Genomic DNA, 22,500 nt, shown 5'->3' with positions numbered 1-22,500 from the left:
TAAATTAATATTTTTTTCTCCTCACTGACCCGAATCTGCAGGATAAATCAAAAGCGGTGTGGATTTATGGTGTCTTAGTCTGTCGGTTTGGTCTGGAGTTTTCAGCCTCCGTGTCTGACAGACACGCCTGGAGCCCTCATCATCATGTGTGTGTGTGTGTGTGTGTGTGTGTGTGTGTGTGTGTGTGTGTGTGTGTGTCTGTGTGTCTGTGTGTGTCCATCTTAGATATTTGGCTGATGGGCCTGTCTCCTGTCTCCCCCCTCTTCAATGTCTATTTCACGGTCTCCCCTGTCCCCACCATTTCTCTCACACATTCAGTCTTGACCTCCCTTTCTTTGATTGCATATCTATCTATCCCTGTCTGTTGTCCTCTCTATATACAGTAATACAGACTGGTCCAGCCACTGAGTTTGTCTCCTCTTTCTCACGGTCGGTCTGTCTGTCTCTTGCATCACTCCCCTCTCCTCATTCTTCATCTCTCCTGCCTCACTGTCAGTTGCATCTGGTGGCCTCTCTCACTCTCTGTACAGTGCTGTGTCGTCCAGACTGTACTTTTCATTCTTTCAACCCACACATGGGAACATATACTGTAGCTTTTATTATTTCCCTCAAACAAAGCGGCAGGGATGTTATGGTTTTATGCCCCGACTGACTGCCCACTGCCGGGTCCACTGCCACAGATATTTTGTGTGAATGTGATAACTCTGGAATGGGTGGGCGGATTTGTGTCAAAGCTTGTGTGCTTACACTCTATAAAAGGTGCAATATATGAACTGGAGCCTCCAATCATGAAGATGGCAGGAGCTTTATGTACCAACCCGAGGGTTTAGAGGGTAATACCATTGGCAGACAGGGTGGACTGTAAGCCTAGTTCTTCACTCTGTGTGTGTGTGCGTGTGTGTGCGTGCGTGTGTGTGTGTAAAATAGGAGAAAGAGAGCGAAGGAGTACGAGAAAGAGAGAGAAAGCCTGTTCTGTCTCTGACAGATCCCTCATGCTCTTCTTCTATGTACCCCACACACAGAAGGGCCATATTTTCTTCATTTTTCTTCAAGAGGGCCCTATCGGTCGGTCTGTCTGTCTGTCTGTCTGTCTGTCTGTCTGTCTGTCTGCCTGCCTGCCTGCCTGCCTGCCTGCCTGTCTGTCTGTCTGCCTGCCTGCCTGCCTGTCTGTCTGTCTCTGTGATTTGATTAATGGTGGTGTGGCTGCACCGCTCAGTAATACAGTACTTGCCCTTTGCACCTCACAGACTTGCCTCCAGGTCCAGGGCAGACACAGATGTGTAGGGAGATAAGAACAGGCTGAAACACACACACACACACACGCACACACGCACACACACACACACGCACACACACACACGCACACACACACAGAGTTAGTTTATTGCACTGTCATGCACTGAGCAGGCCTCCATGGCAGGCCGTATGGCATGTACTGTAAGAGACATAGTAGGGGCCACCCAGGGACACGGGGCTGCGTTTGACTGCGTGCCCAGCATGGGGGTACAATTTAAAAACAATCATGTCCTCCTTTCAACTCCAACTACTTTTTAAGTCACGGCATTGCTTCAACTACAAGTCTGACTTGCACTGCTTTGTTCTAGCCCTGTTTTCAAGTCAAGGGCATTTAAACTCTCTGAACTCCTACCACATCGCAGTCCAATATGATAATATATACTATTCATCAAAACGATACAGACGTCATTCTGACAGTTAACAATGAGGAGGGAGGGGATGTCAGGGTTTTTTGTTGTTTTTTGTTCGCTGTGCTATTTAGATGTCAGTGGTCGTCAGTTTGGGATGAGAAAGCGTTCCCAGTCCTCCCACTTGTCCCATCATTGAGAGACTGTCGTTGCATACAGTATTTTTCCTCTGCGCCATCACATGACTCTGATGATCTCGAAAAACAAGTGCAGTTATAGGACACACATACTGTATTTGTGGCAAAGTACAAAGTAAGAATATATTTGATAGGGCATACTACATAGAATAATATGTACTCAGGAGTTGAACAGAGCTTTATCAAGCAATATTTAAAGTGGTTTACAGTTCAAGGGGACCTCACTAACCACGAGAAAGAGACAGAAAAAGAGAGAGAGAGAGAGAGAAAGAGAGAAAGAGAGAGAGAGAAAGATCTATGTTTCTGCTGCCTTGGCCGACTCTGAAGATAAGACAGCACATGTGCCTGTGTGGAAGCACACACACGCACGCGCACGCACACACACACACACACACACGCACACGCACACACACGTGCGTGTGTGCTTCTCTCCGTCAGAGAGACTCCATATTAAGCCAGTACAGTAAGCCTGCCAGAAGCAAAGCAGGGCGTCGCTGCACTGTGTTGCCCTCAAGACGAGAGCTAATGACCATTTTCTAGATATGAGTAGTCAGAGCTGTGGTGTCACTGGCAAGCAAAGCAGCGCTTTCGGTCCAAATGGAGCATCTCCAATGTCAGAGGCTTAAACTATGAATTTAGTCATTTAGGTCACGAAGGAAGCACAGCTGAGGAAGGAGCGGAGGCAAGCAGCAAGCTGCATGGGCTGGGCCTGGCTGGGCTGTCTGAAGTCAGTGCGCTGTGACTTTGTTTGTTTGTGTGCTGCTGTGTTTGAATACCAGACCCCTGATCTCGGGTTAGAACTCACAAACAAACCGTTCTTTGGGATGCTGGAGTTTCTCATGACTCTATCCACAGGAAATGACATCAGACAGCGAGGAAGAGGGAGGTGGATGGTGTGTGGGTGGTGGTGGTTGGGTTAAACTCTGTATCCCCCCCCAATTTAAAGTGATGAATCATCCACTGGAATAGACCATGTGAACTTTGGCTTAAGAGAAAGCTTTTACAAAAAAAACAAGTTGACCTTGTTACATTCTTCTGAATTTGGCATCTCATAACAGATTTGTGAGGAGTTTGTCATTGATGTTGTTAAAAGCTAATTGTCTAATCAGAAGTCCAGAGATCTGTCATGGCTCCTCTACTACCTACAAAGAATGATAGATGGGCAGAAAACGGTTACAATCAATCCACTGGCTCTGTGTCAGGAAGAAAATGTTTTCTGCGCAAAAGACTATTTTCTGTGATGTGTGGGTTTCCAACGCAGAAACATGACCCAGGGTCTGTAAGCTTCAGGCTTTACCTGCTTTGAAAACTGTTGTGACAGGTGTTTCCTCTTGCCACTTTTGTTACGGCCAGGTGATGGTGGGAAGTCTACAGGCCATCAAATATGTTTACAAGACACAGCTCTGCAAAGCAAAACAAACAGAGAGAGAAAGAATGAGTCAGAGAGGGAAGGAGTGTGCATGAGAGAGATAAAAGGACAGGGAGTGTGGAGAGAGAGAGAGAGAGAGAGAGAGAGAGGAGAACACTCCTTTTTGTACCTCTTCTATAGCGAATGACACAAGAGTAGAGGTGCTCCGATTGCTCGGCAGCCGATCATGATCGGCCGATAATGGCCAAAAATAGCCTGATCGGTGATCGGAAAAACATGCCGATCAAAAAAACCGATCCAGAGATATTAAATTCCTCACGCAACCATTTCGCCTTTACACCTGGCGCTGCCTGCATGTAGCCTAGGTGCTGGCTCTGCACAGCTGCTGCACCAAAATAAGGCATCTTTACTTGTCTTTAACTTTTTGGAATTCCCTCCTTCATTTTCACCATTTATAATCATATCTGCATCAACAATGATCTGATTTTCCGATCCATGCACAGTTTACATGACGCTTGTAATTTGTGAATGACGTGTCAGTCTCGCCATGTTCACTATTTTGAGTTACAGCCTGTCAGCACGCAACAACTAAACGTTTCCAAAACAATCATCAACTGTATTGTTTTTAAAGTTGTAGCCTAATGGACAGCCAGGTCATTAGTTTTGTAGTCGCTGCAACACCAAACAGCAACTAGGGAGAATGGACGGTGAAACTCAATGAGTCTGTGCAGGGAATTCTACATTCTATGACAGTGTTACAGAGAAAGAGCTTTCCTCGCAGACACGCTGTGTTGTGCGTGTTCCCTGTTCTTTCAAGTGAAGTTTTTTGTTCTTGTTTTGTGTATGTAGAATCTCAAGTGTTTCAGTCACAATGTAATTTGCGATAGACTACTTCTCGCCCGTTAGCCATTTTACGTTATAACCTGTGTAGTTGCCTCGGTCAGCACGCGACAAGTTCACGTTGTCCGCACAAGCATGCCAACGTTATTGTTTTCAAAGTTGTAATTGACAGTCAGTCGATTAGTTTGATAGTCGCTGAAACGCCAAACGGCGACAGAAGTGAGAGGGAGAGAGCAGAACGGTCGCGGAGCACTGCACTGCAGCTGTGGACAGTGAGTGACAGAGAGGGGAGGGGCTCTCCTCACGAGGCTGCTCATTTAAAGCGACAGGGTTTTTTCTCGTATGCAGAAGACGAGAGACTGAGATCCAGGTGTCTGAGCTTCAATTCAATCTCAAATAGTTAAGTAATTATATGCAATAACTTATAAATTGATGTAATGTTTCAGTTTCAATTCAATCTTAAATAGTTTAGTAATTATATGCAATAACTTATAAATTGATTAATACTGTAGACTTACTTGTAGGCTATATTACCAACACTAGTCTGAAAGAGCTGAAAGATAATAATAATAATAATAATAGCCTAATAATAATAATAATAATAATAATAATAATAATAATAACAATAATAATAATAATAATCATAATAGTAATAGCCTAATAATAGGCCTACATTGTGAAAGCGACATGTGCAAATTAAGATTGATTGGTTTATGGGCAGAAATATTCAATAAGGATAATTAATAGGCTATTAAAAAAATAGGAAATAATTTCTGTGATCGGCAATGATCGGTGATCGGCAGATAAAGATTTTTGGTGATCGGTATCGGTGATCGGGCCAAAAAATGGTGATCGGAGCACCTCTACACAAGAGAGAAGCCTCCATGCTGTGTCCTCCTCTGGGCTCTGATGCTCAGACCTTGAGAATATCGAAGATACCGTTTCCACGCGCGCACGCGCACACGCACACACACACACACACACACACACACACACACACACACACACACACACACACACACACACACACACACACACACACAGAAACAAGGCGTTCACAGCAACTGTGTCCATGAGGCTGTGCCTAAACTGTTTTTGTTGGCCATGCCTATATCCTGGCTGACAGATTAAGCAGGCAAATTCTTCATAATACAAATAAATTACCAGACTTATTAATACGCCAGTGAACTGAGCGTGACCTGCAAGCTTGAGATCAAGATGTCCCAAACCGATCCCAGGTCCTGTTTGTAAAGGTTGGAAAAGCAGGATCGGATCTGGATCTGTGTTATATCATAATGACATACATAATGTAACCACCGTGTAAACGAAAGCATGTGCAATTGTGCACCTGGTACTGTAAGCTATTAGGCCTATAGCACGTCCACATACTGCAGTTAAAGGCTGTAGTCCATTCTTAATTCCCCTGCTGACCATCTGCCAGAAGCCTGGACTCTCTGGCATGTGCCTCAAGGTCTGCCTTCAGCATAACAACTGTGTATAGTTAATAGAACCCCAAGTGCATATGATATCCTAAAATGTGTCATACTAGTTCTGCAAAATGATTGGGTTGCTCTGATGGGCTGGTTGGTCAGCATTCTTATACGACCACAAGTGAAAATGCAGAGTTGCACAAGTAATTTGCAAAGACATATTTTTCTTTTCCATATAATTTGCGGCTGCTCCACTGGCCTGTCACAGTATGAACACGTTTCCAAATAATTCCTTAGTGACTGCTGAGTGCTGACTGATGCGTTATGATTTCGAGACACCCCTGGTATTAATACTCATAAATATAGGGCGAGATGAATTGCCTGCCAGTAAAGTTAACAGGTTAGCCGTTTAAAATTTGGGGTGAACAACTACCCGATAGAATTTGGTTTGCATTTAGAAAGCCAATTAGAACTAGCAAACTAATTCTTATGACAACGGTGTCCCCGCAAACACAGTGAGATACGGTACCCGCTTGTGAGAAAACATTTCAGACATCTACACAATGCTAATCGTAAAATAGGCCTATCAGTTATTTAATGTAGGCTAGGACATGTGACTGGAAATAACGTGCGACCATGACTTTACAAAATTATATCTGTTGAATTTATTGACCAAAGACTCGCCGTCCCAAGATTCCAAAGGGTTTCTTTCTCACCTGTTGCTAATTGCATCTCGTGGCGCGCGCTTTCCAAGACGTTTATTTGCTCTCTCTTCACCCTTCAACTTCAGGTGGAAACAATGTTCCCAGGTTTCAAATGGGTAAAATCGGGTAAATAATATATCGTCGTATGTTGTGCCGTTGTTATTCCAATGGATAACGAATATCTCGCTATCAATGATTTTATTGGAGTGAAACTGTTCATCATTCACCATACTCGCACCGCCTTGACAGTGGCAGTCGTTATTATTAGAGAATGGACCAGATTGTTCGGCTTTGTTGTTGGCTACTTGTGCTTGTGTGTGTGTGATAGAACGCCTCGTACACACATGAATCATGAAACTAGGCAAAAACTCACAAACACGCATAACAAATAGGGCTACGCCCACCAATCTGTTTTTGCTAGAACTAGTGTCATATGCACACAAATGCTGTCTTCTAATGTAAACAATGGGCAAGCCATGTCAGGTCAGTGGACCAGGTCAAGAGATGGCTTGGTCCCCCCCCCCCCAAACAAACAAACCATGATCTCAGACAGCATTGTTATTCTTCCTACAAAAACTGTGTATTTGGTGTTTCAGTGTCAACCCTAAATCAAACCCACCAAGGTTAACATAAGACTAAAATGAACACTCTCCATGATGGACTAAGCTTAGGCCTTGCTAGACAAATTGCTGTAGCCTTGACCCTGTCCAATTTGTTTGTGTTGCAGCTCTGAAGAGGTCGTTCGAGGTGGAAGAGGTGGACACCTCCACGCACTCCTCCCCCCTCTCCCGCCGCACCCACCCCCTGCGCTCCTCACTCACGTCCTCCAGCAGCCAGCGCTTCCACGACCTGGGCTCTCGCAACTCCGACCACTCGTCCAAGTCGTCCGTAGATGGCGGCGCCCACCAGCGCTCGCCGAAAACCAGCCTGCGGCGTGTGGAGATCTCTGGGGGGCGCGTCACTGAGCCCTCCCTGTCCCGGCGGACGGAGCTCTCCATCGACATCACCTCCAAGCAGGTGGACAGTTCGCCTAGTGCTGGCATCAGCCGCTTCGGCCTACGGAGGCCCGAGGCCCAGGCCCACCGGACAGCCTCAGATGCCACGCCGAACCGCCGGGCGGAGGTCACCATCACCCGGCCCCAGAGCCAGGAAGCTCCGGTGCCCCCCAGGAGGGCTGAGCTCCCATCTCCGGCAGCATATGCCTCCTCCCGCATCCCAGAGCCCAGCCACCAGCCGCGGAGGGCAGAGATCCCCAGCCCGGTGCTGGCCGATGCTCCCCCGTCATCCCGGAGGGTGGAGATGAACGCCAGTAGGCAGCTGGAGACCCCTCCGCCACAGCCTCAGTCCCGGGAGGTGGAGACCAGCCAGCCACCTAATGATGTCCCCAGCCATGTGGAACATAGGCCCCAACCACCCGTCATAGAGGCCCCCATTGCACCACTGGAAAGTAAGGGTCATTTTTTATTTTAATCATTGCTGCTGTTTGACCAAGTTTAAAGTGTGTGTGCGTGTGCGTGTGCGTGTGCGTGTGTGCGTGCGTGCGTGCGTGCGTGCGTGCGTGCGTGCGTGCGTGCGTGCATGCAGGGTGGTGGTTTAAGAGTTTTGGCACTGATTCAGAGTTTGTGTTTGTGCAACCTGTGCTGCTTCAGGATTTTAATGTTGGCGATGTTGAACTGTATTGTTTCAAGATTGTGTGAGTGATTTCAGAAATAGCTTCATTAGCACAGAATTACTTTTAGATTAAAAGCCAATGTTAACTTTATTTTGGCGTCGGTACAACAATAATCAAATTATTGTCCCAGCACTGGAAGAGGACAAAAACAGCTGTAGTCACACCTTTTCAGCTGATTTAATCAGATTTAAGGAACTGATTGATCCCTATCAATTCAGGGAAGAAGTTATGTATGTAAGTCTTGCTTTTCTAATGCTTACAGTATAATGAATAGCCCCAACAGCAATATGAGCAGTTCTGTGCGTGGAATGTCCCTGTGCAAACCTACTGTAAGGAGTGTGCATACAAAGACCCAACAACACAGGGGCGGTGCTATAGGAGGGGCAAGCAGGGCATTTGCCCCTGGGCCCAGGGCCCTACAGTATTGGTGGTGGTATTATGAACTTGGCAGGCCGTATTAAGGGCCCTATGAGTGTTTTGTCCTGGGGCCCCGTGTGCAATTGTTCTGCCACTGCAACAACAACTTACTGATCAAACACTTTTCTGCTAAAACTGTGCATTGCCAAACACTTTGTTATCTATAAATGTACCGGTAGTGCTAAATATCAGGTTAAATACCAGTTCTGATTACTGTCTTGGTCATTCTCTCTTTCACGAAATGAGACTTTGCTCTTCCACAAACTGAAGCCTTTTTTCACCATCAGTCCTCCTCCTACTGCCTGAATAATGAGAGTAACAGGGACCTTGTGCGTAGGAAAGTATGCAGCAGCCTTTGTAACTCCAACTGGATGATGTCAGTTTCTCATGAAAGATCACTCTAGGGCAGCAGCAGCCACGGTGCTCAGATTCCTGTCAGGCAGTCCGCCATAGCGAGCCCCAATGTAATGCCTTTCTTTCTCTTTATGCACAATCTGCTGCCTGCCTGCATGCCTGCCTTCAGACGAGCGTGGCACTCACTGACTGGACTTAATAACGTGCTCTCTGAGCCTTTAGTGTTTTGCCAGGCGGATGGCTATGTCATTTCAGCTTTGGTTGAGTGTGACTTTAAAGCCGCCTCTTCGGTACCAAAGTATAGGTTTGCCCCTGGCAACACCGACAAACCACAACCACCAATTTATCTGTGGGTGTCTAGGTTTGCCAGCTATCTAGTAAAAGCATTGATGGGTTTTATTGTTGTGGCTAGCAGATGTGGCCATTGGGAAACTATATTATTTTGATGCGGTATTTATTTTTCTTTGATTCAGCCCTTCTTTGTTCTTTCGTGCAAGCAGGGTTGGGATTGGGCCGTGTCTTGCGTTCATGTTTGGCCAGCCAAACAGTTTGTCTGATGTTGCGATGCGTTGTTTGGACTGATCGAAGTCCAAACTGTAGTTGGACTCCGAAAAAGACTGGGCTTTGTGACAGTAAGTTGGACTTATTGGAGTTTTTGTTGTCACAGTGGATGGAGAGCTTCATTTAAATTTAAAATTATTTTGATTTCTTGTGGTGGTGGTGGTCTTGAAAGGCAAAAAGCAAAACATGTTGCTGTTTGAAAGCGCCCCAGGACTATGCTGTGAACCTAAACCGCTCCTCAAACACACTTACAGTACAATCAGCCTTACTGGACACATTTCGTTTTGCACAAACATCTACAGTGTACAGCTTGCCTCACTCATCCCACACCCATACACTGCACATTAACTTACACAATACACATTGCCAACAAGACAACGGAATTGTGTGGATCACCAACCCTATGTTAGATTCAGGTATGTGTACACGTACGTCCATATCATGTCCGTCATGCCTCTTCAGCACACATACTTGGAGTGCTTTTCTTTCTTCTCCTGAGATGGATGAGGACCAGTGTGTACTCCCACAACCCTGAGGGGGACGTGACTCATCCTCCCCTTCCTCACAAAGGTGTCAGGGTGAAATTACAAAGGAATGAGCATTGAATAAAGGACATTTCACACAAGTGATGCATTACTCATCGGGCCCCTTAAAACCTTTTTGTACCATGAGCTGTTTTCTTCCTCTGTCTTTTCTTGTCCATTCCTCTCTGTCTACCCTTTAGGAAGGTTGGGCTTGTAACTTACAGTAAGTTACAGTAAGTAATATGTCCAAACACGCTTAGCACAGACTAATTCATCAATTAAACTCTAATGGCAACCTGCTGTGGCAACCATAGAACTTTCCTCTGACAGATTTGTTCTCTCAAGTGCACACAGGCATGGCACGGCCACTCTAACTTATTAGAGGTGTTGATTGTGTCAGTGTGTCAAGTGTTGTTTGCAAAGTGACCTGCTAGCCCTATGATGAACGAGACTTCACGGTCCATTTGTCAGAAGGCCCATTAGAAAGGAGCGTGCTGTGACTCTCAAGAAGCTGCTCTTGGGGCGTCCCCCCCTGAGGTTACATCAGGAAGCATTCCCTGGTGAATGGATGGGCTCTTATGGTCTTTAGTGGTCCTTTCAACACTTAAACATAGCATAACCTGACCTTGACTAGGCGAGTGTAGCATAAGTATCCAGTGTAGCCTAATCCAGATGGCTGTAGTATTGGAGGGTCCTGTAAGGTGCCACATTCCAAAATCTGGAGTCCATTAATGTTCCGCTTCATAAAAATAGAAGTCTTCCAGTACTCCAGCAGTCCTCTAGTGCTTCCCTTCCTTCCACTCGAGCTATGGCTGCTGGTTTGCTGGGCGTCTGGGCAGCTGGCTGGATGGCTGGCTTGCTGGCTGGCTGGCTGGCTTATTGTTGGGCCTGTTGCCACATGTGTGGCAGTGACCATTAAAAAACCCTCAGTTCTCACTCAATCAAACGACTCACTGACTCCCACTGGGGGGTGGATGCCCCCACAGTTCTGTATGTCTGTTATTTGCGTTTACCCCGGTCTGTCTGTACAGTGGCCCTGGTGGTCCTGACAGAATCAGATGTAGTCCATCAAAACCCCATGATAGCTGAGGGATATGTTGAATATGTTGAATATGATTTGAACTAAATCCCTGAGAGAATCCTCCAAGGAAGCAAAATGGAAACTTTGGTCCTTAGAAATAGGCATTCCTCTTTTTTTCCCAGCGATCAAAAGGTGATGTGAGGACTTTTGTGGGTGTGTGAGAGCGTGTGTTTGTGTATGTAAGTGTGTTTCTGCTTGCACGCAAAAATACGACGTACCGTAGGATTCCCATCCAGAGGCTTTTGCAAGGGCTCTTGTTTTTGCTCTCAGTGAGGGGAAAGAAGTGAGTGAGAGCGAGAGAGCAAGCATGGGAGGAGAAAATCCAGACGTGACGGCGAAACCTTTTCAAGATGTGTTTTTTGCGCGCGGCTGCGTCTGCCACATTTGGGTTCAATTACCAGGCGCTCTGCAAAAGCCCCCACAAGGAGGAGGAAACTCAACCTCCCACCCCAACCGCCTCCTCCTACACTACCCTCCGCCCCTTCCCAACCCAAACCCATCCCCTTCTCCACTATCCCATCTCTCTACACCCCCCCCCTGTCTCCTCTGTATTGCTCTCTCTCTCTCTCTCTATTCTTGTGTCTCCCTCCCCTTCTCTCTCTCTGGCTCTATCACGCTCTCTCTCTTTCTCTCTTTTTCTCTCTCTCTCTCACTTTCCCTCCCTCCCTTCATCCCCTGCTCTAGGAAGAGCTCCATAGCCATCCCGAGTCCATGCTGATTCCTGTAAACGTCAGCCAGGCCGTACGGAGAGCGCAGCGCAGGTCTACGCTGGGGGAGGTGGGGGAGGGATTGAAGAGGGGCTTGGCTTTGGCTCTGACTCTGACTCTGGAGAGCGGGAAAGGGGGAAAACAAGTCCCGGCAAATGTGGTAATGCAACTGTGACCCCCAGTGTCAGTGTAATGAAAGGAACGAGGTGTTGCATTACATTACTTGCTTTCACTTCCTGGCCTGTGCTAACGTAGCCTGGTCCTGACCATCCCATAATACTACCCTTATTTTCATTGCGGAGCGAAGTCTCTTGGCGGAAGTACGTAGGATGGTGCGCGAGGCTAGTGCTAACGTGGGAGAGTTAAGCTTAACATTTTGTACATAATGTTGCAACATGGGGCAACCCTTTCTTGCTTGAAAGTATTTGAGGGTATCATAGCGATGGTCTTTGTAAACATTTACACAGGAAGACTATGGGTGTCATTGTAGCACTTTGAGGTGGAATGGAGCATATTGAAGCAATGGCCTGGACTCTGCTGACTGATGTAGGCTTGACGGCACACAGTTATTGTGGTGGACATTCCAGGATGACTCTATGCAGACTTCGTCTAATCATGACCGTTGCAAAATGTGCAGGGTTGATGACCTCATGGAGGACGTGACCTACAGTATCAACAGATGGAGAGAGCGAGAGAGACAGAGTGCTAGGATGGAAAAAAACCAAAATGATGACTGTTGATTCTGTTTTCATTGTTTCATAAATAAAGGATAAATGAAACCATGAAAGCAGAATCAGCAGTACCATTTCTTTTCCATCCCTACCACTTTCTCTCTCTCTCTCTCTCTCTCTCTCTCTCTCTCTCTCTCTCTCTCTCTCTCTCTCTCTCACTCTCATGGTATGAATGTGTTGATGGAGATAAAGCCGTCATGGTTTGCGGGAATCCCCAGTCAGTCCACCTGCTGATAGTGGCACAAGGCAACTGGGGGGTCACAGCGCAGCATTCCCTCTTCACTATCACAACACACACACACACACACACACACACACACACACACACACACACACACACACACACACACACACACACACACACACACACACACACACACACACACACACACACACACACACACACACACTTGTTTCCCTCTCTCTCTCTCTCACTCACTCTCTCTCTCTCTCTCTCTCTCTCTCTCTCTCTCTCTCTCTTTTTATGAAATTCCTCTGCCAGTGCTTGTGAATGCATTAGTGCGTGTCTATCCATGAATAGTGACTCTATTGGCTCTAGCTAGCTTTATAAAGTCAGATCAGATGGGCCCTCTGTGAGGCACCACACCTGTGTCCTGTGTCCTGTGTTGTGGTCTCCTCTTGTCCTGTGTTGGAGCAGCACCCCAGCGGAACATGATGCCTCATCTGTGCCAAGTGTTGCCTTCTGTGTCTTTTGTCTTTGTCTACTGTGTGGAACTGGACAGGCAGCGGAGGATATCCTTCACATTGTCTCTCTGTGTGTGTGTACCGTACCCGAGGAAGGAACGAGGGAATCAAAGAGGGTGAGGGGAGGAGGATGACAAGAGGCAGAAAGAGGAAAAGAGGGCATCAGAGAGAGAGAGTGATGGAGAGGGAGAGATGGAGAGGAAGGAGAGGCATTGAATGAGCACAACAGAGGAATGAGAGAAGAGATAGAGATAGAGAGGGAGGGGGAGATGTGTGTTGGCTATCTGAGCAAAAGGCAAACTGATAGAGAGAGGAAGAAGGAAAGCAACAGATAGATGAAAAAACAAAGGAGAGAGAGGGAGAGACTGAGAGAGGGGTGTGTATTTGTGTGTGTGTGTGTGTGTGTGTGTGTGTGTGTGTGTGTGTGTGTGTGTGTGTGTGTGTGTGTGTGTGTGTGTGTGTGTGTGTGTGTGTGTGTGTGTGTGTGTGTGTTCATTAGCTAGCGTAAGGGGTTATCTGCCAGGGGACTAGCCTCTTGTCATGCTCTCTTTCCCTCTCACATTAACCGTGACATGCCCTGCAGGGCCATAGTCAGCGCCACACACACACACACACACGCGCTGCCCTCTCACCACCACCTCTCTTCTCCTACCCTGCTGGTGGGAACGTGAGGATCCATGACTGAGGGCCTGGGGCCGGGAGACGGCGGGCGAGACCCACTCTCCCCCTCCCCTGTCCTTAGAGACCCACGTTGGCTTCTCACCGTCATGGCTACTTAGTGTACAGTACATATATGGCGTTTGGGGGGAAGTTGTTTATGAAGAGAAGAGAGAGTGTGTTTGTGTTTTGAGCTATTCGGTATGCACACACTACACAGCTCCCCCGATATGAATCTAAAATGCCCCCCATTATACATTATTTAGATAGGTCACAAGGGCTGTGTTTTTTTTGTTCGTATGTCCCTCCAGGGATTTCCACCCCCTTCCCCTTTTTCAGAGTTATTAAGTGCTGGCCAGAGCTGTAAGACTTCACATCCTGTCATGTGTGCGTTCTGTGTGCTATTGGCCACTGGAAAATAAAACAAAGTCTTCTACAGGAAATGATCTCACAGGGCTCCGTGTCCAGAGTTCACACATTATGTGTGTGTGAGAACAAAGGTGTTCAAAAGGCTCTCAAGCGTCCTTCCTGTTGGGCCCTATCGAGGATGCTTCCCCTTCCACTTGACCTTGCCCCAGGCAGACAGTAAAGACAAAGATCTTTTGGATTGTTTCTCTCTTGAAGTAAAATCCAAGATGATTGATAAGGAGGAGATGGTTTGTATGGAGTTTCTAGTTTCTTCCGGAATCAATATGATGTAAGCTTAAGGTTTTAAGCTGCGATCCTATGGCAGACATGCCCCTTTAGGAGACTAGGAGGCTAGGAGAATGAATGGAGTTCAACGGAGCAACCAAGTCATGACCATTTAGCTTGGTTTACCCTATAGAAAATCTTCTGTAAAATATCTGCACACTTGAATCCTTTTCCCAATTTTGTTTGTTTCCCAGACCTTCTCAGAGCAAAACAGATTTTCTCTCCCCCTCCTGGTTCAGGAAGCCCCATGGGCTTTTATGTGCCATAATGTCGCATCATTCATTACATTACACTAAGCTTTTTTCCTTATAAGTTTTATTTTTACTTCTCAACAATAAAGAAGTAGCATTAAGCTTTTTTCAAAGGGCCTTACTGTTATTTAGGGACAGGGTATGGGTTACAGTCCCTGGAGCAATGTGGAATTAGTTGCCTTGCTCAAGGGCACTTCAGCCCTGGATGAGAGTGTAGTAGACAACCTACAGTATGTTCATCCAAGTGGTGTGGGATATGAACTCACAAACTACTCACAGGCCACGGCTGAGCTACCACAATTGGACCCAGGGTCCCACATATGACTAACCCATCTGTAACTAGATCCAGCATGTCTAAATTCTATCCACAGGGTTGCTGCTGTCACCATACAAGATCTAGTGTATATGCTGAAAGGCTATGGGGGAGGTGGGTGTATTTAGGGGGGGTTGGTTTTGTGTTCATCTCCGCACCCTCCAACCTTTCTGATGTTGTGAAGTTCTGTTGTCCTTTTAGCTCTGTAATAAGATAATAAAGCAAACATCTGGGTCTGCGAGATGAGGTGAGGAATGAGGAACTTTTTAGTCATGTCGGTTTACAGTTCGGAAGTGACTCAGACTCATCATGTCTTTATCATCGCAGAGTTAGTCCACAATAAATAGGACCGCAGTACCAGAGAGAGTAGAGAGAGAGAGAGGTCCCATTGGCCCATTGTTTCCTGGTTATATTATTGGGGGGGAAATCCCCCTTTAGGCAGACCTAGGCAGACCTGAGGACTGTTCTATTCAATGCTAGGAGCATTATGACACATTATGACCAGAACCTGGTCACATTAGGTGCCCATAGAAACCTATTATGTAGGCATATCTCTATACTTAAAGAATCTCTGACAGCACAGCTCCCCCGCTCTGAGACTTCCCCTCTACGCTCATTCACCCCCCATTACTTTAGGCTGACCTCTCCCCCGACCTCAGGAAGTAATCTAAGCTCCAGTCTGTAATGCACCAGCCGGAACTGTCAAGCGAAGGCTTCACCCTTTAACAGGCTTGGTCCTCGCAATTTTTGATGGCTGTGTGTGTGTGCGTGTGTGCGTGCGTGCGTGTGTGCGTGTGCGTGTGCGTGCGCGTGCGCGTGCGCGTGCGCGTGTGCGTGTTTAAAGAGGAAGTGCTTGTCTGAGGGGGATGAATCATTTTAAACAGCTTTTAAATTCCATTATAATCTAGCCTACAGTCATTCGTCAGCAGAAGTACTCAAACCAGCGTAGTTTAGTTTAATAATGCACAAAAAGATGGTTAGATCAATCAAGGATGACAAGCAGAGGAATTGAATGTTTATTTCTTGACGCTCAACTTCATACTTTCATCAGCTTAACCGTGGTGATGTTTCGGCCACCAGATGGCCGTTGAAGTAGTTGGTATCAGCCTTTTGTTTTTTGTTTTAGTTACGGATTGCATTGTCTTGTCGTTGTGTTGTAACTGCTGCCGCTAGTGTTTCCTGTTAGTGCATGGGAGCATGACTATGAGAAAACAGCACCCACAATGCCACACATAAAAACAACAAAAACTCGTCCGCAAAAAGCAACTTTGCACGGTGGTGTTAGCAGAGCAACAGAGAGAGAGGCTCATTGTGTCATGGACGTTTGCACTATGATTCAGCATGACCTTTTCTAAAACAAAGGTATGTTTATTTGTCTGTGAAGATGCTTATTCATCCCGTTCAGGCAATGCAAAGACATAAGGTTTAGCTCTAACCAACTGGAGCTTAGGTCTTTGAGTATGTTCCTGGGACAAAGTCATCTGAAAGTCCCCCCCACTCAATTCATACAATGTAATGAGGAATCAATTCTGTCCCCTCTCTCTCCCTGGGCCCGGGACAAATGACCCTTTTGTCCTCTCCTATTGGCAGGCCCGGATATATTCATTTTGTTTACTGTGGAAAAGAGTTGTTTTCCGAGCGCATACGCTTGTCCACCACTGCACAGGGTTAGAGAAACAGCTGGTTGTGTGTGTGTGTGTGTGTGTGTGTGTGAGCCCGCAGCAGCGGCAGCAGCTTTGGGGGGAGACCTCAGGTTTGTTATTTACTCGGCCCTGCTGTGGCACACCAGCAGCAGCAGCAGCATTCCTCTATGGGGACGCATATCGCAAGCACTGCATGCTGGGAATGCCGGTGGTCATCCAAGTCAGGAGTGGCTGCCTGCTGCTGCTGGTGGTGGCGGTAGTGGCGGTGCACTACTGAGAGCGAGGGATAGAGAGAGTCAGAGATGTAGATAAAAGTGAAGAGTGAGGGATAGAGAGAGACAGAGGAAAATGATGACTGAGGGATGGAGAGAGGAGAGGTAGATGAAAGCAGCAAATGGAAAAGGAGATGTAGAAAGAGAGGCAGGCAGACAAAAGCAAAAAATGGAGAAAGGGATTTAGAACTTTTGGGAGACAGGGCAAGATGCAAGACTGTTTATCCTGTGTTCAATCAGTCTTTCTTTCTATCCATTACTTGTAGGAGAGTAAGACAGTGTTTTTGCTCTTCTCCCCCCTGTAGGGTGTGTGTGACACAGCCACGAGAGAGTGAAGTGAATACAAATGGTCATGCCACTAAAGTCCATTTCAGAGGGAGACAGTACTGTAGGTCAGCCAGAGAGAGCTTGCAGATGTAGGTCAGAGATCATGCAGCCCTTCCTCCTGCTCTGGGGTGGTCACTCCTCTTCTTGCGCCTCTTCCCCCTCTTCGTGCTCCATCTCCTTTCCTCCTCCTCTCCTTTTCTTCTTCCTGCGTCTTCTCCTCTTCCTCCTCCCCCAATTCTTCTCCTCCTCCTGTCCCTCCTTTTTCTCCTCTTCTTCTTCCTGCCTCTCCTCCTCCTCTTCCTCCCTCTCCTCCTCTTCAGCCATCCCTCCTTTCCTGCCTCCCTCTCCTCTCCTCCTCCTGCTCCTCCTACTCCTCTTCTCCTCCTCCATGGTGGTGATCACTCTCCCAGGCTATAAACATATTTATCTAGACAGCGTCTCCTCCCGGCCTGCAACGGAGACAGAGGCTGCCTTTGAGAAGCAGCAGCAGCAGCAGCGGCCTGCCCGCCACATACACTGCACAATTCCTGCAGGGACGGGACACAACAGGACGGGACTTGTGCGCGTGTCACAAGGGACGGAAATGTGCTCAGCCGTAAATCATTCGGTGGCGTCCCATCACGGTGCAGCCACACAGCACAGTCAGTGCATGGAGGCGTAGTATGTCCCACCGCGTGACGTCCCAGCTCAGCTCAGCTCAGCTCAGCCCAGCTGCTACACTGTGCCGTCTGTCAGCCAGACACTGGCCAAGGCCAGGCCACTTCACCACACACACACCGCCCAGCCAAACAGACGGCTGGGCTGGCGGAGCGAGTAAGCAAACAAACAGGGTAAACAGAGGGGAGAGAAGGAGAATGGTGGAGAGAAAGTGTGCGTGTGTGTGTGTGTGTGTGTGCGCGCGCATGCGTGCGTGCGTGTGCGTGTGTAAACAGGAAGGACATGGAGCTGTTTTCCTGTGAGCTCATTGCTGACATAAAAATCACATGGCGATCAGCCTCATTAGTCATGCCTGTTAATCATCAAAGTTTTTCTTCATAGGCTTTTATTTTCACCATTACTCATTACCTGGTCACAATTACTCTGGCACAAGCTTTTATGCACCTGTGTGAGCTTACACACACACACACACACACACACAGTCATGCGACTAAGCTTTGTACTTATGCAGTGCACTGTGACTATTTGATAAAATATCTACGCGAGGCCTTACTGAGCGAGATTTGATGCTTTGAGCACTACTTTGTTTCATTTCATATATGTATTGAGTTTTACACTCATCCTGTGGGTGATTTTTCTGTGTTGTCATGGACAGAGCTCTAAATTAACATCAGCCAACCGGCCAAATGCTGGTGAAATGTCTGTTCGGCTGGTAGAAAAGACCAACTTACTAGCCATTTTGACCCATTTGTGAGTGTGTGTTTGGCTAGTAAGACTAACATCTACTAGCCATTTTGGCTGGTGATGAAAAAAGTAAATTTAGAGCCCTGCTCATGGAAGTGTCTGGCTTCTCAGCTGCTCTGTAGCCCCAGCTGCCCAGCCTCCTGTCCTGGTCCTTGCAGTACCAAGCTCCACCAGAGGGAGTCAGTGTTACACAGGTAAAAGTTGGAGCCCACTGCTGCAATACAGCTGTGCCAGGTGACTCCCTGCAGGTGAGCTAGGTGCTTGCCTACGCCCTGCCGTTAGGAGTGGTAGACCCTAACAGATTGTATACTGACATTATACTTATGGATAAGTATACTTATGGATAAGAATGCATTACAAATAAGGGCATGGATTCTTGGGATTTTTTGGGAACTCTGGTATGCTATAAAATATCTCATCTGGAGTAACTCTGTTTGTATTGAGTCAAATTTTCCGATTGGCTTGATTTGATACATTTCCGGCACTGCGTGATTGAGAAGAGTAAATTGCATAGTATCATGTCTGCTTACTAGGTTGTTACTGCTAGCCAGCTGTGTAGTAGTACTTGCCCAATACCAGATCCTTGAAACATGATCATCATCATTGGAAATCCTATGTCTTGCCATTTGAAACATGATCTGAATGGCATATGTATGGCAATTTAAAAAAATGACATTCACAATACAAAGTATATTTAGGGCACTTAGTCAAGGTGGTAGGGGGAAACTCATCATTCAGAGATTTATGGGGGTAGAGAGTAGGAGATGGGGGGGCTACTATGGGGTCACTGTGGGGACCCACCCCCCCTTCTTGAACTCTGCTCTGCTTGAGATCCTTAAATATGTTTACCAACGGAAGTGCTTCCTGCTTTCCCATGCGGTGGCTCTCAAGTGGCTTTCTCACCCTCTCCCCTCTGTTCCTCTCGCCTAAACACGCACACACACACACACACACACACACACACACACACACACACACACACACACACACACACACACACACACACACACACACACACACACAGACACACAGACACACACACACACACTACTGTTCTCTTGGTACTCACACACACCTTCTTCTTGAATACTCTTACAGTATTTGTATTTGTCACTGAGGCTGCTAAAGGTTCACAGGGTTATAAGTAGCGCCCTTTATTTCCTTGGTGTACTCCTAGGGGAGAGAGAGAGAGAGAGAGAGAGAGAGAGAGAGAGAGAGAGAGAGAGAGAGAGAGAGAGAGAGAGAGAGAGAGAGAGAGAGAGAGAGAGAGAGAGAGAGAGAGAGAGAGAGAAAAAGTGTGTGTGTGTGTGTACGTATGTATTTCTGAAATGGTGTTGGTGTGTGAGGAATTGCTAACATAAAGAGAGCTGCATTTCTAGCAGGCCCAGCGCCCCCGGGATTCTCATAGCAGTTTTCCTTCAGTTCTTGCTGCTTTATTGTGGAAGCGTTCTCTGAAGGTCAGCTCTGCGGGCACTACTACCCCACTCCCCATGCTCTTATTCTCACTCACACACACACACACACACACACACACACACACACACACACACACACACACACACACACACACACACACACACACACACACACACACACACACACACACACACACACACACACACACACACACATCCAACCTCTTTCCCCTCTCTCAGGTCAGCAGTTCTAAATAAAGTGCCATTGATTCCCACTTGGTTACACACACACACACACACACACACACACACACACACACACACACACACACACACACACACACACACACACACACACACACACACACACACACACACACACACACACACACACACACACCTAGCTCTCCCCCTCCCCTTGTTCGCTATCCTCCAGTGAGTGCAGAGCAGTGTTTTATGTTGGAGGTGCAGGGTGGGGTGGCGGTCCAGGGTGGGGTGCTGCTGCTACATATTTGCTGTCTGTTCGCTGAGTCATGGAGTCATGGTTGTCTGGGTCTCCACACTGGCATTAACAAATGGGGAGAGAAAGCACTATAGCTGTTCTCTTTAGTTTCTCTCATGCTGCTTGTCTCCAACAACAGTGGTTCTTAACCTGGGGTGCGGGCACCCCCTGGGGGTGCGCCAGAGATTTCTGGGGGTGCACGGAATTTTGTTTGTGTTGAGGTTGTGACCAAAATTCTGATTCTTAACCTCATAATTAGGCCAAAACAAAAACAAATTCAAACATGTTTTGGACCTAATGCAAAGTCGTTTAAGAAGTGATTAATGTCTAAAGCAAGAATCATTGTAATTGTTCACTTAAATAATTTTTTTGGTGCGTATACACGTATAGACGTTTGGTTTGGGGGTGCACGGCTTGTCTTGGGCAGAGTTTAGGGGGTGCTCCAAGAAAAAAGGTTAAGAACCACTGTCCAACAACATGCTGTATGACTATGAGCCATACATTATCTCTAGCATGCAGTATTTTGCACCAGTGTATATGTCTTTGGCTACTCTTGTCCTCATAGGCGTGCACAGATAGAGATGCGGTGGTGCTAGAGCACCTGCCCCTTTGCCCTACTGAACATAAAATGCCCTTTTTTGTTTCACAATTTTCTGTGGTCCGTGTTGACATGATCATCTAGAAATGCTTGACGATCACAAATGTGTAATTGTTCCAATATAATGTAGCCTCTATAGCCTCACTGGGCTAATAGACCAGCCGCGCCATGAGCGTGGCGAGCGACGGAGGTAATTTACTTTTTTTTGTATTGATTCGCGCGACAAAAGCGATTCTGGAGACTAGAGGCGATTTGCGCGACGAGAGCGACAGTTTGTAGTTTAGCTCCTGGGAAAGTTATGCAAATGAGCTATGATGTGGTTCGGCGCTAAGCCGCCACAGCCAATGACCGTATAGAGGTCAGTAACCACAGCCAATGGGATCGTTGGAATGCTTGCGTTCTGCTTTCAACGGACATACTCTAGTCGCTTCAATCGCTCGTTTCGCTCCTGCTGCACAGAAGTGATTCTCTGTCGCTTCTATCGCGTCGTCGCTGGTCTATTTGTCCAATAAGGCAGCCGAAAGCTCTGCATGCCCCCCTGCTCTCTCATTAAGCACCGGCTCACCAAAATGTCTGTGCACGCCACTGCTCATCCTGTTGCATGTCCAAATGCAGGTAATCTCATGGCCATGGCTGCTACAGTCCAGGCGTATACCCAGTCATTGTTAAGCGGGTGTCAGACTTGTAGCCCCAAAGGTTGCCGGTTCGATTCCCGATGGAATGGATGGTGGGGGGAGTAATTAGCCAGTGCTCTCGCCTATCCTATTCCATGACTGACATACCCTGAGCATGGTACTGTGACACCCCACTGCTCCCTTGGTGCGCCGTTTGGGGCTGCCCCCTTTGCACGGGTGAGGCATAAATGCAATTTCGTTGTGGGCAGTGAACACTGTATGCTGTAGGGTGCCGTCACAATGACAGTGAGAGTTTCCTATGTGGGCTTTCATATCTCTTGTGAATCTCTTGTGAATGACGGGCATGTTTTGACATTTCCAGTCTGACGCAGGTGCTGCCCTTCCCACCTACAGCGTTGGGTTGTACTCTTGAGACAACTTGAAATATTTTTTTCTAGGCTCTGAGTATAAACCATAGGTAGAAGAAAGGGTTCTATTGTGGTTCAGGCTTTTATCAGATTGTGTGTGAGGGAGAGACAGAAACATTGAGTTAGTGGCAAAAAGTGTGCGTGTGTGTGTGTGTGTGTGTGTGTGTGTGTGTGTGTGTGTGTGTGTGTGTGTGTGTGTGTGTGTGTGTGTGTGTGTGTGTGTGTGTGTGTGTGTGTGTGTGTGTGTGTGTGTGTGTGTGTGAAATGGAGACAGAAAATGGTGAGAGAGGGAGGGACAGAGCTTGAAAGAGTGAGAGCGAGAATGGAGAATGAGGGAGATCAAGAGAGCGAGACTGTTTGTGTATCCTTGTGTGTGTTTGTGCGTCCCTGTGTGTGTGTGTGATGTGAGAAGCCATTGTTCCGCAGTGGCCTGTATGCTCAAAGATGCTTA

At 47.1% G+C, this 22,500-nt stretch overlaps 1 protein-coding gene across 4 annotated transcripts in view; it reads left to right on the top strand.

Moving 5' to 3' along the window:
* Positions 1 to 22,500, top strand: part of septin9a (septin 9a) — a 165,831-nt gene that overhangs the window by 73,998 nt on the left and 69,333 nt on the right. For 3 of the 4 annotated variants that reach the window (XM_063223655.1, XM_063223678.1, XM_063223665.1), the window contains one exon: positions 6,911 to 7,630. In XM_063223655.1, the coding sequence (XP_063079725.1) occupies positions 6,911 to 7,630 (720 nt within the window). Of the gene's footprint in view, positions 1 to 6,194; positions 6,310 to 6,910; positions 7,631 to 22,500 lie in introns of those variants that run through there. The other variant, XM_063223670.1, reaches the window with a different exon arrangement.

The sequence above is a fragment of the Engraulis encrasicolus genome, chromosome 2 (assembly GCF_034702125.1).
Source record: "Engraulis encrasicolus isolate BLACKSEA-1 chromosome 2, IST_EnEncr_1.0, whole genome shotgun sequence".
NCBI lineage: Eukaryota > Metazoa > Chordata > Actinopteri > Clupeiformes > Engraulidae > Engraulis > Engraulis encrasicolus.
The sequence above is the reverse complement of the archived record's forward strand: the minus strand, read 5'-3'. Positions and strand labels throughout refer to the sequence as shown.